Raw genomic sequence first — 16,707 nt, 5'->3', positions numbered from 1 at the left:
AACACATAAAACACATTTATAAAAGGTAAAGGTTTATTTTCACTCATGTTACAGTTGTAAGGTGTGTAAACGTTTCTCTTCACATCTCTCTTTAGGTCCAAAGGATCCTCTCATTTCTTCTGCTAAATGAACCGTGAACATCAACAGTTATCTCCACTAATTATGGTCAAAATCTTAAGAACAAAGATTTCTTTGGTCCCAAACAAATAATTGCTGCATGGTTGTTTTACATCACAGCTCTTGTACCTCTTCCAGCGTGTGGCTCAGAATTACATCGTGACCCTGGAACTTAAAGTATCCCACAAATCTTTTTTTCTGTAGCATCAAGGGGAACCACAAGATATCATCGGCCCACATCTGATTGAATGGGATTTTGTCACAGTCAAACCACTGGGGCCTCATTTCTGCAAAACACAATATACGAGTTAAAAAAGAAACAACAAAAATAACGGCACTAAAATATGACTTATTTTAGTCTTCCAATGCTCATTTTGATCAGATAATAACTCAACACACAGTTATTGTTGGGTAAGAAATAAAAAAGTAGCAATGATAGAAACAACAGGTGGGGCCACGTCCATGGAAACAGGAGTTTTAGTTGGTTGATCAGACTGACACAGATACTGTTTAACACAATGTCAAGAAGGAAAGGTAACAAACCGCTCAGCATAAATACAACCAAAAGATCAATTTAACTTCTAAATATTAAAAGATGCACTTGTTTGGTTAAAAAGAGACCGATCAAATGTGGCTTATATGTAACCTGTTGGGAAAAACAATTTTGAAGCACTTAGGCTTGAAATTTAGACATGAATGAAACCCAAGACTTTTGGATCAATATGTTTTTGGCAGATGACGATCAACTTAAAAATGCTTAGGCATGAATGATAATGTAAGGTTTAGCATAAAATATTGGTATTATTCCTCTTAAAAAGTGTCAAGCGTGGTGGTGAAGAGGGCAGATGATGTAGGCCTGGTATCTTGATAGAGAGGACCATAAGCTCCTCGTCCTCTAGAGTCATATTTCTATTCATATTTTTAATCTCTGCTCTGCAATGACATTGTTTTAATCTTTCAATAGCTTCTGAATGTTTTAATCTACTTGATTTTCGTGAAATAAATGCACATAAAATGTTTTTCATACTTGACCAAACCTAAAGTATTTTTCTCCCCTTTCCGCTTCTCATCTCTGACTTCTGTTACCCTCCAGAGGTTTTGCTTGAGGGTTATTTATGTCTGATTGTATCAGAGGTGGTGGTTTTCAGTTTATCGGTATGTTTAATCCTCACACAGTTGACCTCGATTTTTCTCTTAGAAAGCACACAGCCCTGTGTGTGAATTCTGCAAATTCCTCTTTCTACACTTCCTTTTGCTCTTAAAGGTGTATTGACATATTTTTGAAGCCTTTCCTCTAAAGGTAACCCTTAACATCTTTTTTTTCCTCTGCAGCGAAACATCTTTATTTCGACAGACGATCCTGTAAGGAACAGTAAACAGTGTGATGCTGTTATTACTATTTTTATAGGTTATTGAAAAAAGTCTCCCTCCATATAACCTGCTTACCTTCAGCTGTCTTTCAGTTCCTTCAAACATCTTTCTCAGGGTTCCTTACAATGTTTACTTTCTAACTACTTTTCAAACCACTTTCTTAACCCACCTATATAACACAGGGATCATGAACGTGCTGTAAACTGAAGGGATGAACATATACACCAAAAAAAACTTTAAATAACACTTTTTTCTCTAATTTAAAACTTGAAGAATCCGGAGATGCTTGAAGTATTTTCATCAATATAAATATGGCACACAGAGAACGATGGAGGCTTATTGACCAAAAAAAAAAAGAAAGAAAGAAACTGTGATTTAATTGCGATCAAGCCTAAAGTCTTTCATATTAAAATTCAAAGTAGTCAAGTTTAGGAGGAACTAATACCAAAAAGACGTTCTTCTTTAGGGTTTTCAAGATGCTTTTCTTAGAAAGATATTTAAAATGTTGTTTCCCCTCGTTTTTGTATCACTTCTACTTTTATTAAGGATTAAAATACTTTGGTTTCTCAGGATATAAGGAACTTACCATCTGATTCTGTTGGTTCCCCGTTATAACTATCAGCTCTGAAGATGTGGACATCCATCAGCTCAGTTTCTCCAACAAACTCAAATTTGATGTTTCCAATTTTGTCAAGCATGTCCACAGTAAGGCCACTTTCTTCATGAAGTTCCCTACGAAGAAAGATAAAATTATTGTCTAAACTGAACTCCATACAGACACTATAACTGCTTTAATTATTTTCAAATCATAACACACTAGAACAGGGTTCCTCATTTCCGGCCCTCTAGGTCTCGCGTCCTGCACCTTTAAGACGTGTCCAGTCAAATTTTCAGGTCATTAGCAGAACTGTGGAGAACTGCACTGCATGCTGAGGAAATTATTCAGCCATTTGAGGTTTTCATGTGTGGAAGCAGAAAAACTAGGGTTGGGCAATTTATTGAGATATTTAAATATATTGCATTTTTGTTTTCAAAATTGATATAAAATAAGTCTATACTGTTTATATGGAGGTAAGCACATGTTTACGATTACCAGCAGGTTCCTTTTCAGCCATTTCAGACAAAATCTAATGTTCATCTACAGCTGTTTGTTAGAAAATGTTCAATTTATGTGATATTCAGCACAAAGCTTCATAGTCTGGCCAGCCAGGCTGATTAGGCTGTGTATATAAGTCTGGAAAGGAGCGTTTAGAACCTTATTTCAAAGGTGGGACTAAAAGAATCAGCGGAATTCGTTTAGAACCAATCATATAACTACGTATGTGAAGCAAAGACATATTTTTTTCTAAAAAAAGAAAAGCTTTTACAGCTGCCAGTTGTTGAAATGTATACGATATAAACTGCCCTGAAGGGACAGAATAAAGCATCGCTCTGTTGCAGCTGCAGTCTTGACTGTTATTGTTACAGATGAAATGAATAGATATCCACGCTGTAACAGGTTTAATAACGGAGAGTATGGAGCTTAATTGACCAGGCTAATTGAGAGATGCATTTTAATAACTACTTCATGAAAGAAAAGAGCATATCGACATAAATCTGCTTCTATTAAACGTTTGTGTAACTCTTTGGTTAATTTTACATATATTTGCTGTTTATCATACCTTTTGGTGTTAACTTTTCTTCCCTACTTTAGTAATATTAATTAATCAAGCCTTTTCTAACATTCTACTGTACAAAATAAGTAATAAAAGCTGGTAAGATTTGTGCTAATATCCTATCCGGTCAATATCGGTATTATAACTATTAAACATTCTTAAAGGCAAAACAGGTCTCTCTGTTTGGAAACAGTTTTGAAGTGGGCCTGAATGCCTTCTAACTTTATTTTTAGAACAAACTATATTGTCATGAATAATCACTACTTCCTAGATAAAATATAAATGTAGTTTGTATAATTGGAATAAATCTTCACCAATCAGGAATTTTACCTTTTGTTTTCTGTTACTCTGAACTCACTCTCACTGCTACTGCTACTCTCACTAGCTTTGCTTCAAAGGGTAAATATATTAAAAAATTGATCCCTTTGTGCAAAACATTGTTTAGTTATTCAAGCTGAGACCTAAATAACATTTCTTGATGTTAATATTTGAAAGTCTCTGTGCTTTTCATCAAGCAGTTGTAAACATCTGTCCACCTTGAGCCTGGTTTGTTTCTCCCCAATGTTCTCCCACTTCCTTAGAGTTAAATTTTAAAATTAATAATCTGGTTTCCTGAGATAAACATTTATTTTACTGAATTTTCTGAATCTGGCTAAACTTGACTCCTTATTGGATTATATATAAATGCTGATTGCTCTTATTGAAATGACGTAACTGGATGTACCTGGATTGGAAAAGGACCTTTATTCAAAGGGAATGAGAAGAAGTTATATGTTGGTAGTAAAAGAAATAAAGTAAAGTAGAATTATGCTTTGTAAAAAAAAAAAAAAAACTTATGAACCTAAACCAAATTATTAAAAAGAAACTAAGGCACCAGGCAGACCAGCTTAAAGCCATAAATAAAGCAACCTTGACTTTATTAACACCTCAGCAAAGCCCCAGGCTGATCGCCTCCATGTGGAGCTGCACTGGCTCACTAATTCATGCAGGGGAGCCCAAAACAACACTAAGATCTTTCTTTTTGTTTGTTTACGTGACATAAACATGTTTTCAGAAACATAGCTTTAAGTTTTCATTAAGTCTTGGTATCAAAATACACAGAAATAAAATGCTCAACGTGTAATAAATTTGTACATGTGTTTAAAGGTATAAATTTGAGATTAAATGTGTAATTTAGTCTGGCCCCGATGAATGAGACATCGGAAGATTGTTGATGAGAACAACCCGTTGCTTTTCAAACCATGTCTGACCAATGAGAGCAACAAACTGTGACCTAGGAAGCACGACAGGAAGCTGGTGGGGGAGTGTAAACAAACAGCATGTCGGTAAAACGGCGAACATGTCCTTCTTAAAAATGAATGAGCGTAGAGCCTCTTTCTGCTCACGTTTCAATGAAAACCCCAAGTCTAATCCTTCCAGAACTGATTCCAAAGCTGAGTCAAAAATCGCCATCAGAGCCAGCGGTCCTTCACACTATGCCGACAGAGGGTCGCTGCAGATGGGCTGCGGTTAGCCCTGGCTGCCTGGCTCCGCTGGTTGCCGCGGATCTCTAAACTTCGGAAATAATTTTTTTAAAATTACGCATTAAATCGGTAAATGGACTATATAGTGACGCTTTAAAGTATAATATTCTCGATTCAAATGATCTTAAAATGTACTTTTATTGAACAACAGCAACAGAAAAGAGAACTTTTAATTTTCAACGAAGCGCTCCATTGAAAGCTGCTGCTGCCGTAGTGCATGCTAGCGTTGTGCTTTCTCCGGCGTCGCGCAGCTTTGTCGTCACGCCCTCCAAACCCCGCCCCCGTTTTGCATCCAGACATTCAAAACACATCTCTGCGTTGTGATTGGCCCGCCAGTTCTAGGGTCTGGGGCATTGATCGGTGCTAGACCAAACTTGCAGGCAAAAATTATTTTGGCAGCTGGTGGGTGGGGCTAGTTTACTAGGCTAAAAGTGGAGGATGTTCTTTTTCCGGGTGGATTATCAAAATAAGTGGCCCTCCTAATTGTCACTCATTCTGCTGACATGATTAGGTAAGGCCTTCTTACATGCTCCTCCCAATTTTCTCTTACTGGTGGTGAGTACGGAGTCCCTCTGATGACATGGTCAAAAAAAATGTTTAATTGTGGCCACGAAGTAGTATTTCGCGGCCACGCAATAAGTATAACGTGCGCACGAAATACTATTTCGTGGCCACGCAATAAGTATAACGTGCGCACGAAATACTACTTCGTGGCCACGCAATAAGTATAACGTGCGCACGAAATATTATTTCGTGGCCACGCAATAAATTTAACGTGCGCACGAAATACTTATGAATAATATCAATAAATCCGCCCCTGTTTTCAGGCTTATGTTAACTGTAATGACTTATCTTGGACAGGCTGCTATGTAAACGGGCCTTTAGTCCTTCGTTTAGCTATGCTGCGGTTGTTTACACTACGCCTTTTCCACCTAAAATAGCGTCTTAGCAACAAATGTCACGTGACTGGCGGAGACCGACTGGGTAAGCAAATCGAGCGCGCCTTAGACCTTAGAGAAGGCGCACTCGATTTGCTTACCCAGTTGTCCAGGAATTATATTAATATTATTAATAAGTATTTCGTGCGCATGTTATACTTATTGCGTGGCCACGAAATACTACTTCGTGCGCACGAAATACTACTTCGTGGCCACAATAAAAATTTTTTTTTGACCATGTCATCAGAGGGGCTCCGTACTAACAAGCTTGTATGAGCGAAGCAAACAGCAACTTTTAAACAGAGCTTGCACAAGGAGAAATGGGCTCGTGCTCTCGCAGGCGTTTAGTAGGCGTTCCCTCTCGGGAGCGGGTACAGGGTTGTGCATGTAAATTTTTTTTAAAGTGGAGAGGGCGGGTCTTTTAAAAAATTCGAGAAAATCCTCCACTATACCTTTAAGTTTAGGAATTTAATTAGTTACTGAACAAGAACCATATATTTCCAGTAAAGCCCTAATTTAGTTGTTTTCTTCTCATATAAACAAAACTCACCTGCTTGAACAATTGAAGCTTGTGATAGATCCCTCAATCCCTTTAACCACAAATTAACTTTAAATTAATTATATCAATGTACCTTTTAGCGGCATCCTCAATCGTTTCTCCAGGCTGAACTTTGCCCCCGAACCCATTCCACTTCCCAGCCCCAAAGCCCCTCTTCTTCATGCCCAGCAGCACCTTACCAGGCTGGACCACCAGAACAAGAGTGAGCAGCTTGGAGGTCAACATCTCATCTCACTGACTGAGAAAAAGGAGGAGATAATAAGACAGTGGTGGGAAAACAGTTGGAACAATACGGGAAAAAAGCTTCTGCAGCTGTTATAATAGTATCCTTTTTCTCTTATAATAAGTGTTTTAATTACATGCTGCAGAAGAATCCCAGCTGAAACACGTATATTTTATCCAAGAAGACAGCAAACCAGCGCTGAAACGAGGCGCCCGCGTGGAGTATGCGGGGCGGTGACGTCATCGATGGCAAGATTTGTAAACAGAAGGATCGGTCAGCCTACAGAGAGAGATACCGCAGGAGGATTATCGTTTGGTTGTGGGATCTGTTGTGTGTGTCACTTCGAAATATGTCCGACTAGAAAAAATAACCCAAAACCTGATTTTTGTTTCTCCCCTTATGAAATACGTGACGCTGCAGTATAAACGTTTTCTACAAAATAAAAATAAATATATATTTTTTTTAATAATTATGATAATATGAACAATAATAATATTTATGGAAAAATAGAATTCAAATAAGTTTTGAGTTAAAGGTTTGTTTATACATCTTGTGAAAAGTGAATAGACATATGATAATTGTAAATGCTTCTGCTGGTATTGCTGATTTCATTGCATATTTTACTATCTTTGCATTTTATTGGTTTTTAAATCACTTTATTGAATGATCAGGTTAGGATATTAATTTTCTAATGTAGTTGTAAAACTACTTATTTGAAAATTAACACTAAAGTTGAATAATAATAATACATTTTATTCAAAACGCCTTTCAAGAAACCAAAATACACTGTATATATAAAATGAGAAAAGACTAAAAGTTTTGCACATTATTATCTCCTTGAACCCCAGTTGGCCTCGGCAGATGGTCGCTCACACTCAGCCTGGTTCTGCTGGAGGTTTCTTCCTGTTCAAAGGGAATTTTTCCTCTCCACTGTCGCTACAAGCATGCTTAGTGAGAGGGATTGCATTTGAGTCAATGCAATCAACTGCTTTTCCATAGATAGAAAACTTTGAATCAATTTGACTGTATGATCAGGTTGAACTGTAAAGTGCCTGGAGATGACTTGTGTTGTCAATTGGCACTATAGAAATAAACTGAATTGAACTGAATCATTTAGTTAGGCCCACAACTCAAACCAAACTCTTGATAGTTATTGGTTACAGCAGTGGTAACCTTACAGTCATTAAATCACTATAAAAAATGTATTGAACACAATAAATGAGGATCAGCAAAGATAACTACAATAATTACATATGGCTGTTGCCTAAAGCTACAGTGTGTAACTTTTAGCGATATCTAGCGGTCAGACTGCAAACTGCAGCAACATGAACATCTCCCCCCCACCGCTTCTCCCCCCCAACAGTACGGCGAGCGTTACGGGACAAAATGTCTTCCACGACGTCCGCATCACCTACCTTCTCAAGTGATGAGGTTTGTTTACATAGATAATTTTACAGATAGTATTTCATTAGTCTATGTAGGGTATAGATTTCATGTAGACTTAAGATAATAAATATACCCGTTATTTTTTCTACATCGTTGTGACGTTTTGGCGATCTCGATATCGCTAGTTTGTTGGCTCTGCGCTGCCGTAGCGCAAAGATGTCTGCCTCCATGGCTGCGAGACCCGCTCCTATGTAATTATAAATAACGAATTCTAAGGCAACGCAAATATTAAGGTTAAGAGGCTGAGCTCGTAGATGATGATAAATAACATAGTTATGTATAATATATCACATTTATGACTGTATATCCCTGTAATTATTACACACTGTAGCTTAAAAGTCCTATTTATTTATGTTTTTGGGTTGTATTCAAAGAGCTACAGTATTCCCCTTCACATTGTTCTGTTAGTCCATGAAAATAAATACGGTAAAGGTATCTAAACTAGCAGAGATTTGGACCAAACTGTGTGAGTTTACTTTTTGTAACATTTGTTATTTATCTGGCTTATTATCTAGGTTATTATTATTATATATTTATAAAGGTACAGTAAGTTAATCATGTTTATTTACATAGTACCTTTCACAGACATAGAGGTCACAAAGCGCTTCCCAAAATTAAAATACAAATGAAATACATTTACAGTCACGAAAGACATGGTCAAAAAACAACCCTTAATCTACTGGAATTAAAATGCTATATTAAACAAATAGGTTTCAGTTCACTCTTAAAAACATAAACAGAATCAGTCCAAATGTATATCATATATAATAATATACATAAATAAAATCTTTGGTGATAAATCTGAAAAAAAAATATATATATATATGAATAATAAATAAACGTGGATTTTGTGCTCTAGTTTAAATCCTTCTCCCTCAGAGGAACTTTTTTTCCTGTTTCCAAATTAAGGGGGACCCAAATAAGCAGTACACAGAGTTTTGCTTCACGCATGCGCAACGGATGACGGGGAAAACATGACCCTGAATTCAGCCTGATGTGGAGTGTTTCAGTTCAGAAGAGATGTTTTCACTGCTCGCTCAGTGCGATGAAGAAGCTGAAGGGAAAAACTGCAGCCGAGCAGCGCTGGGTTTTAAGGCAGCTCAAAGACCCCTATGTTAAAGCTTCACACGCTCTAAACTTCCGGTGCAGGAGCGCCTTCAAACTCCTCCAGATAGATGACAAGTTCAGGCTTTTACAGCCTGGATCCAGCGTGGTGGACTGCGGAGCTGCGCCTGGAGCCTGGAGCCAGGTGGCGGTGCAAAGGGTCAATTCTGCTGGGACAGGTCAGCTTCCAGTCACTCTGCATTTCCAACATTACTGTTTTACATATCAAACGTTTTATCATATATAGATGCATGTTTTGTCATTAAAATGCGTTTTAATTTCTAAACATTAATAATTCACCAAACCTTGAAGTTAGATTTTGAAAGAATTTGGACATGCAACCCTTGTCAGGGTTAGATGAGGACAGGCGCAGCTATAGGTTGGAGGTTTTCAGAGGATTTAACTGAAACAAAGTTGTAAAATGTAAAAGTTTTATAGCACAATAAATGTTACTGAGTAACTAGTAATGGTGATCATTTAATGTGCACAGTTTTTCTGCCATTTAATGAAATAAACTCAAGCTACAGTGAAAGTGTTTGTGGAAATTGGGCAATGATGAGCAAAATAAAAGGTGTCATTTTTAATCAAACATAATAGTTTTTACACAATTTTTTGGTTTCAATCGGGTTGAGAGTTGTGTTCAACCAATCTTTTGGCTAAACTGACCTAATTTGGCATCGTTTTTACTCAATCTATATTTTTACTTGACAAATTGTACAATTGTTTGATTTTGGTAGATGTGATGTAAATTAAGTTCTTAAACATATTCAATGGACCAAAATAAGAATAGATGAATGAGATAAGTAATTATAGTAATTACAGTAATTATATCAATCCTGGATAACAGTTGTTCAGCACATCCTCTCTGAATGTGGTTGGTCTTTTCTTGGGTGGCTGATTTTTTTTGAAAAATAAAATGCAATGGTTCTTTTTGTGGACCTCCTATGGGTTTGTGAGGAATACCTGAAATATTAAAGAATTTAGTTTATTGTTTGTTTAATTAGTCCTAAAATCCAACGGGAGATTATTAAACTAATCTGAGCAATAATGGGACTAAAACTGGGACTAAATCAGGTGGCTAAACAAGAGAAAACATGGAGTAAACATCATTAAAATAAGCAGTAGGTATAGAGAAAACTCGCGTGCTAGACTGCTGAAAATCTTCATTAATTTACAAAGTTAATTATCTTAGTCCAGATAAAAAAGCTAAAATTAAAATGACATACCTCGTAATAACTGCTCAGAAATATTTCTGATGCAAGTCCCTTACCTCAGTGAAAAGGTGGGCTGGTGCAAAAAAACGGACTGGATATGAACCTGGCATGTCATTATGTGATAGCACTAAGGTTGTGTTGAAAACACAGATTGGGTTTTTATCACCATTGTATTTTCATATATAAGTAAGTGAAATGGAGTTGAGTTTTAATGTCCGTCATTTTTTAGCTTGAAAAATTGGGAATACGGAGTGAGAGCGTGTGAAGACACTGAGATGCGTCTCAAACCTAATGGGTGAGAGTTGATAGCCCTGGAATCATATATTATTACAATACTGCTTTATATACAAGCTAGAAGCAGCAAGGGAAAAAAAAATCAAATTTTACCCAAAAAAAAAAAAAATGCAGCGCAAAAAAAGATGCTGCAGACGCCCAATCTCAGACACTCTGGTGGGAGAAACACAGGTAAGTGACCACAATCATCTGATAGAAGGTGATGATCTCAGTGAGTCACTTACCTGGTTTAACAGTTCAGTTAAACCAGGGCGTACACTGTGCAATTTTGTTCAGTCGTTGCACGTAGCCACAGCTCACACTGTACGACTAACCGCAGGGTTTAGTCGTAAAGTGTGAGCTCACAGCTCACGATTTATGTTCCACCCGATGTACTGATGCAATCTACCTGTTCACTACTACGGTCTGTCAATTTTACAGACAGAACTGCATTTAACTCATTGTGTTACAACTTAGAGGAAGAATAAAAAGAAAAATCCATGTTTGCGCCCTGAGCGATTTGCCCATGATGGTCGAGAAAAAATCAAACATTCCTGATCGGGAGGTGGTCGTAAGAGGCTGATCGCCCCTCGTACACTACACAACTCATGACGCACAATCAGGCTGAAAGTCGGCCCGAAAATGTGATAAGCGGATTTTCCTAAAGATTTAATCTCAAACACAAATTATCATTTTGAGATTGACTTCCTAAAATTTTTATTTTTATTTTTTTTACAATCACATTTAATAAGCAAATTTAATGTCCAGATATTAGCTTTCACACTTTTAATGCCAGGACTTCTTTTCCAAATCAATCAGTATACTCTGTCATCATTGTCACATTGAGGTCATAACTGTCTAGTGACGCTTCTGTAAATAAAGATTGATACAAAGATTGTTCTAGATTATCCTCCATTAAACACTTTGACAAAAAAATAAGTAAATACCGGCAGATGTGTCATTGTGATGGATAACACGGCCCCGAGATGTTAAACTTCTGAAAGATGAGTTTGGCAAACCAATTAGTATCTATGGTTTGGAAACAGATTAAAGTTAATTTGTCACACTTTAGTTGGCGGAAATATGCATAACTTGCAAAACACTAGTGTGGAATTTTTAAATGAAAGTCAAGTTAATTTTGGAATCAAAGAGATTAAAAACAACTGAAGGGGCATGAAGGATTAGGAACAGAACCATATCTTTTAAAAATGGTTTTGTTTATCAGGTTATTTTGCTGTCGCTCAGTTTGCCACAGGCTGGTGTTGGTGGTAACAGATAACACACACATAGATGGGAAATGAAGTGTCTCAGTGGCTGTTTCCTGTCGTTTTAGATCAAGACTTGCCGCGTGGAACAGTTATTGGCATCGATCTTCTCAACATACCACCTCTGGATGGAGCCCACTTCCTCTCCAGTCACGATGTCACCGACCCCGCTACGCACGCCAAGCTGAGGGAGCTTCTCCCCCAGGGGGAGGCTCATATCATCCTGAGCGACATGGCGCCCAACGCCAGTGGCTTCAGAGACATGGACCACGAGAGACTGATCACCATGTGTTTGTCTCTGATAGACTTGGCTGAGAAGATTCTGCTGCCTGGAGGCTCTCTGCTTTGCAAATACTGGGATGGGGTTTTTTCTCATCAGCTTCAGGAGAAACTCTCATCCGTGTTCAGCAGCGTTCGGACTATAAAACCACAAGCCAGCCGAATGGATTCAGCTGAGAAATATTTCCTCGCTAGAATGTACAGGAAGCCTTTTAAGTAATATTTGTATATATCTGATGACTGCTGCATGTTTTCTCTGCTGTGTCTTTGATCAGCAGGCTGTTTGAACATGAAGTGTTTTACTTGGTGGCTGTTATCAGAAGATGGCAGTGTTGAGACATCAGTGAGGCTTTCTGCTCCAGGCACAAACTCAAGCATATTAAAGACTGCGATGTGCGTTTGTGCCCTGCAAACCAAACACAGAAGCAGCACTTAATCAGTAAAATGAAAACCTATGCAAGACATCAGGGAGATTCCTCAAGAGCATTTTTCTTATTATTGCCCCCCGGTAGCCGTTTTTTTTTTCTTCTTTTTTTTAGTATTTGCTTTGATGCAGAAAGTTGTTTAGCTCTGATGTTCATGGTTGTTTTAGGGACTTGGAGCCACGTGGAGTTGTTATGAACAGCAGATTAAGAGTGAAACAGTTTCCCCTGCTGCGTCATGTACAGAGGGACTCATTGAAAGTATGCAGACAGAAAGATTGAACCTATTCGACTCTTATTCACCTTTGCTGTCTGAACGAGGAAAGCCTCTAAGGTCTTAGTTGAAATTTGTTAATAAGTTGATGAATTTTATTCTATCTCTCAATTTCACCTCAATCACAGCAAAAACACATCAGGGATTGGCTTTCTTCTATTTTTCCTGTCTCCCCTATTTGAATAAAATTATTAACATACAGAATGTGTAATAAATTAACAATAAACATTGTTTCTGCAGCTAGAGCTGAACCTTTAGTCCAGTTTATAGTTGGGTATTAGTTTCTGCTGCTCAATGTGCCTCTTTTATTATTTTAATTTGTCATATGGGATTAATTCTTTACATTTTATGCATGTGAATATTTTGTAATTTTCTTGACATTTAATGAAATAGACTAGAAATAGAATAGAATTTTTATGGATGCATTTCAGTAAATAAGAACATGATTGAAATATTTAATTATTTCAGTAATTGAATTAATGTTGAAACCCTTCTAGATTGATCACTCCCTGTATGATGACTTTGTTTTTCTTTATATTAATTTAATTATGGATTTACAGCTAGGAGAAATCCAAAATTCTCTCTCTCAGAAGTTCTTAAGATCATTAGAAATATTCTTAGGAACTATGGAAAAAGCATTTTTCTTCATAAACAACCTTCAGAATCATGGGACACATCGCTGAGTTCAAAACAATCTTGCAGTCGCCCACACTCTCCACCTAAAGGTAAGTTACTGGATGTTTACAATCATTAATGGGATTTCAACAGAAGACGAATGTATCACTGAAAAAGGTGCACAGGAAACGGATACCCACAGCCCTAGGTGTATCATGAAGCAAAACTCTTTCAATACTGTGAGTGAATTTCACAAAGAATGAAATGCAACTGGAATCATAGCTTTAAGAGCAGTTATATCTAGAATGTTTGCAATAACTTGCATTTTGTCACACGATACTGCTGAGCATCAGAATCTTACCTAAATGATGAAAAGGAACCAGACTGTTGCTCATTGGTCCAAGGTCCTCTTTCCACTCAAGCTGATTTGCATTGCAAGTAGAGATCAAATTTCCAGAGTCTGTTAAAAGAAATTTAAGCACAGAATTCCTTGAAGTTCTGTATTAAGTTTGCACAACTAGTGATGGTTTAGAGAGCCGTGTCATCTGCTGCTGTATTTCTCCTGTGTTATATTAGGTTAAACGTCTGTAGAGCCATCTTCTGGAAAATTTAAAGCACTTCTGCTGACAAGCTTCATTGAAATGCTGATGTCACTTTGCAGCAGGACTTGGCATCTGCTGACACTGCCAAAGATACCAACACCTGCTTTAATGACCACGGTATCGCTGTGCTCCATTGGCCAGAAATCTTTCCTGACCTAATCCCCAAGGAGAATCTATGGAGTACCATCAGAAGGAAAATGAAAGATGTGAAAGCCAACAATGCAGATGAGCTGACGGTCGCTACTAAAGTGACCTGGAGTTCTTAAATACTTTGGCAGAGCTGCAGGTAAATCTTCTCAATTCCATGCAGCATTTAAGCAATCATTCATGCTCTTTGACCATTTTGATGTGCTCTGGGTTTAACATAAAATGAGCATGATTAATCTATTATTATCTGCATGAAATTCTACTAATATTGCAAATTGCTTAAATAAATATACGTAAAGACACTGTTCCAATGATGTATTTGCATCAAGTTACCTTACAGCTAATATTTGTTACAGGTTCACTTCAATCTCAAGAGGGATCAGAGGTATAATCTAACTTTTTATGAAGACTCTCACAATGAAAAATCTATTTTTTAGGTTCTAAAACATAATTTATAAAAAAAACAGACTTCTAAATGGCTTTGTTAAGCATTCACCCAGTTTGTTAGATTTGCTCAATGAATTCATGCCTCTTAGATTAATTGACAAATTTTCATTCCTTAGGAAACTCAACTGCCCCAAATTACTCATAACTGATCATTTTTAGTGAAATCAGATTACCGCTTAATAGATTTTTACCTCTGATCATTCTTCAAAATGAAAAAGAAAAGCCTAATCAAGATCAAATTTGCATTTATCAAGCAAAAGAAGACCTGAATACATTTATAAGTCTGCTATTTGGCCTTTGTGTCTCAGGAGTGATGAGCAATACAGTACAGACTGAAACATTCATGCCTCTCGGCAAAATTAACTGCACAGAAGGGGGACTGACCTCTAAAGATGATTGTTTGGAATGAAAGGGAGCAGTCATGCCTGTTGATGAAGCTGATAGTGAAAGATGTGAACAGATGACCAATTTTATTTCTCATTACTTGTTGATTATTCTGCCCTGCGTTATTCAGATTCAAATTATTGCAGAATTGCTGTGGGATCTGTAAATTCCATCGGTGCTGAGCGACTCGCTCTCACGACGAATGATTATTCGCTCACAGGTTAATTCATTCTTTTCTGGCCAGATGAAGGTACAGATGTAAAAATTACAGAATGAAGAGAGGAAAACGGGCTGAGAGAAACAAACGTTAGATTTAGAAGTTAAACTGAAAGGTTTGGGTCGTTTTTATGTTGCAAAAGAACAATCTATTCATTAAAATCTATCTCATGCAGGTGGATTTGTGTTTTTTTTATATAAAAAAGGAGTTTCAAAAGCATTAAACTTTATTAGAAATATCTGTTAGGAGAGTTATAAAATCAAAGGACACAATTTCTTTATGTGAAACTGAAGAACGGTTTTCTCCTTTTTATACCCATAATTTAAAATGTTTTGAAAAGGCTGGATTCTTAAAAGAGACACTCACCTCTCCTTGATCATTGTGATGCTGAAGCTGAACACGAGTCAGAGTGCCACTGAATGGTTTAAGAGCTGAACAGATTCCTTTCACCATCTACAAGCTTTTATTAAAGTCTGCCTGCCGGACAGGAGCTTGGGAGAGTTCATTGTGCTACGATGGAAACAGCATACAATAAAACACTGAGTGCATTTTGCCAAAGAAAGAATCTTTCCTTTTTTTAATCTTTGCACGACCTCAAACAACACAGCACACTACATTATCTCAACCAATTGACAGGAAATTAAAGGAATGGTAATATCATGTTCTGCTATTGTATCATCCAATTCACTTTTGCTGACCTGAGTTGCCAGAATGAATTTCTCGTCTGGCAAACATTTATCATTCCTCTGAGCCCCTGAATGTCCAAAGACGGAGCCAAACAAACATTTGCAGACACAAAGTAAGGACTGCCATCATGAATTTGGTAGTGGACAAAAAATAGGACTCCTTTTATGAGAAAAATGTTTCCTGGTTAGTTAAAAAGGCTCCTGTTTGTTTCAGCCACAGTAATTCAGCCAATCCCTCGTGATATGATGCTGCCAATTACATTCATGGCCAGATTGGAACTGCTGGGACAAAAAAAACATTTAAATATTTTCACATCAAACTAAAAAACAATGAGTCATTGTAACAAATGAATAAAATTATGTTCAACTTACTGAATGTACAAAATATTAACAATTAATCAAATATTAAATTTGCATTAATTACATTAATATTTTTTTTTGGTAACTGACTTTTAACAATTTTCTACATTTCACTTTTTAAATGTTCTTCTGATTTTGATCATTTATACTTCAGTTGAAAAATTTACATACTGCTGTCAATGTTTGATGTTGGATGCTTGCAAGCAGCATGGCTAATTGACAGATTCAATGATAATAATGATAAACCAAGACAGGAATCAAACAAAGAAGCCAGTGACAAATTGAACCATAAGAGGGCATAAATGCTGAGAGAAGACATGAGAAGAATGAGAAGATATGGATTTTGGCTGAGGGGGAATGATTAAAAAAGTCAAACACAGAAAAACACTATAAGGACAGTACCAGAACAAGTCCAGATTACAGAAAATACATTAATGTGAAAACAACGGCACGATTAAAGGGCAGCACTAAAAGATACACAAGAAATACGATTAAAAGAGACAGAAATAGCAGTAATTACAGAGCATTATAAACAATAAGAACAATGCTGGAAAAGCACAGACAAATAATAAACATAATCTGAACC

General features: G+C 37.0%; 2 protein-coding genes across 3 annotated transcripts; one reads left to right on the top strand and one right to left on the bottom strand.

The window, feature by feature from the left end:
- Positions 1-15: 15 nt before the first annotated feature.
- On the bottom strand, positions 16-6,719 carry nudt1 (nudix (nucleoside diphosphate linked moiety X)-type motif 1). 2 transcript variants are annotated; one of them, XM_038278243.1, is made up of 4 exons: positions 6,523-6,719; positions 6,237-6,397; positions 2,075-2,220; positions 16-404 (listed from the first exon to the last, which is right to left on the bottom strand). In XM_038278243.1, exons 2-4 carry the CDS (start codon positions 6,386-6,388, stop codon positions 232-234), a joined length of 471 nt encoding a protein of 156 aa, XP_038134171.1. In that variant the 5' UTR covers positions 6,389-6,397; positions 6,523-6,719; the 3' UTR covers positions 16-231. The 2 variants fall into 2 exon arrangements, with proteins under 2 accessions (XP_038134171.1, XP_038134170.1); XM_038278242.1 differs by having other exon boundaries at positions 6,237-6,401; positions 6,523-6,718.
- A 2,048-nt stretch (positions 6,720-8,767) lies between these two features.
- mrm2 (mitochondrial rRNA methyltransferase 2) lies at positions 8,768-12,906 on the top strand. Its single transcript, XM_038278324.1, has 2 exons — positions 8,768-9,115; positions 11,757-12,906. Exons 1-2 carry the CDS (start codon positions 8,827-8,829, stop codon positions 12,185-12,187), a joined length of 720 nt encoding a protein of 239 aa, XP_038134252.1. The 5' UTR covers positions 8,768-8,826; the 3' UTR covers positions 12,188-12,906.
- Positions 12,907-16,707: the final 3,801 nt, after the last annotated feature.

This window comes from Cyprinodon tularosa, unplaced genomic scaffold, assembly GCF_016077235.1.
Source record: "Cyprinodon tularosa strain WSP-4 unplaced genomic scaffold, ASM1607723v1 ctg14, whole genome shotgun sequence".
NCBI classification, from domain to species: Eukaryota; Metazoa; Chordata; class Actinopteri; order Cyprinodontiformes; family Cyprinodontidae; genus Cyprinodon; species Cyprinodon tularosa.
Note: the sequence above shows the minus strand (reverse complement) of the source record. Positions and strands in the feature narration are given on the sequence as shown.

What these genes read in the sequence shown, in the direction of transcription:
- nudt1 (XM_038278243.1), bottom strand. Translation starts at nt 6,388, where the DNA reads ATGTTGACCTCCAAGCTGCTCACTCTTGTTCTGGTGGTCCAGCCTGGT. An exon ending in ATTGAGGATGCCGCTAAAAG is followed by an intron (nt 2,221 to 6,236) that starts GTACATTGATAT and finishes CTTTCTTCGTAG; the next exon opens with GGAACTTCATGAAGAAAGTG. An exon ending in GGAACCAACAGAATCAGATG is followed by an intron (nt 405 to 2,074) that starts GTAAGTTCCTTA and finishes TGTGTTTTGCAG; the next exon opens with AAATGAGGCCCCAGTGGTTT.
- mrm2 (XM_038278324.1), top strand. Translation starts at nt 8,827, where the DNA reads ATGTGGAGTGTTTCAGTTCAGAAGAGATGTTTTCACTGCTCGCTCAGT. An exon ending in GGTCAATTCTGCTGGGACAG is followed by an intron (nt 9,116 to 11,756) that starts GTCAGCTTCCAG and finishes CTGTCGTTTTAG; the next exon opens with ATCAAGACTTGCCGCGTGGA.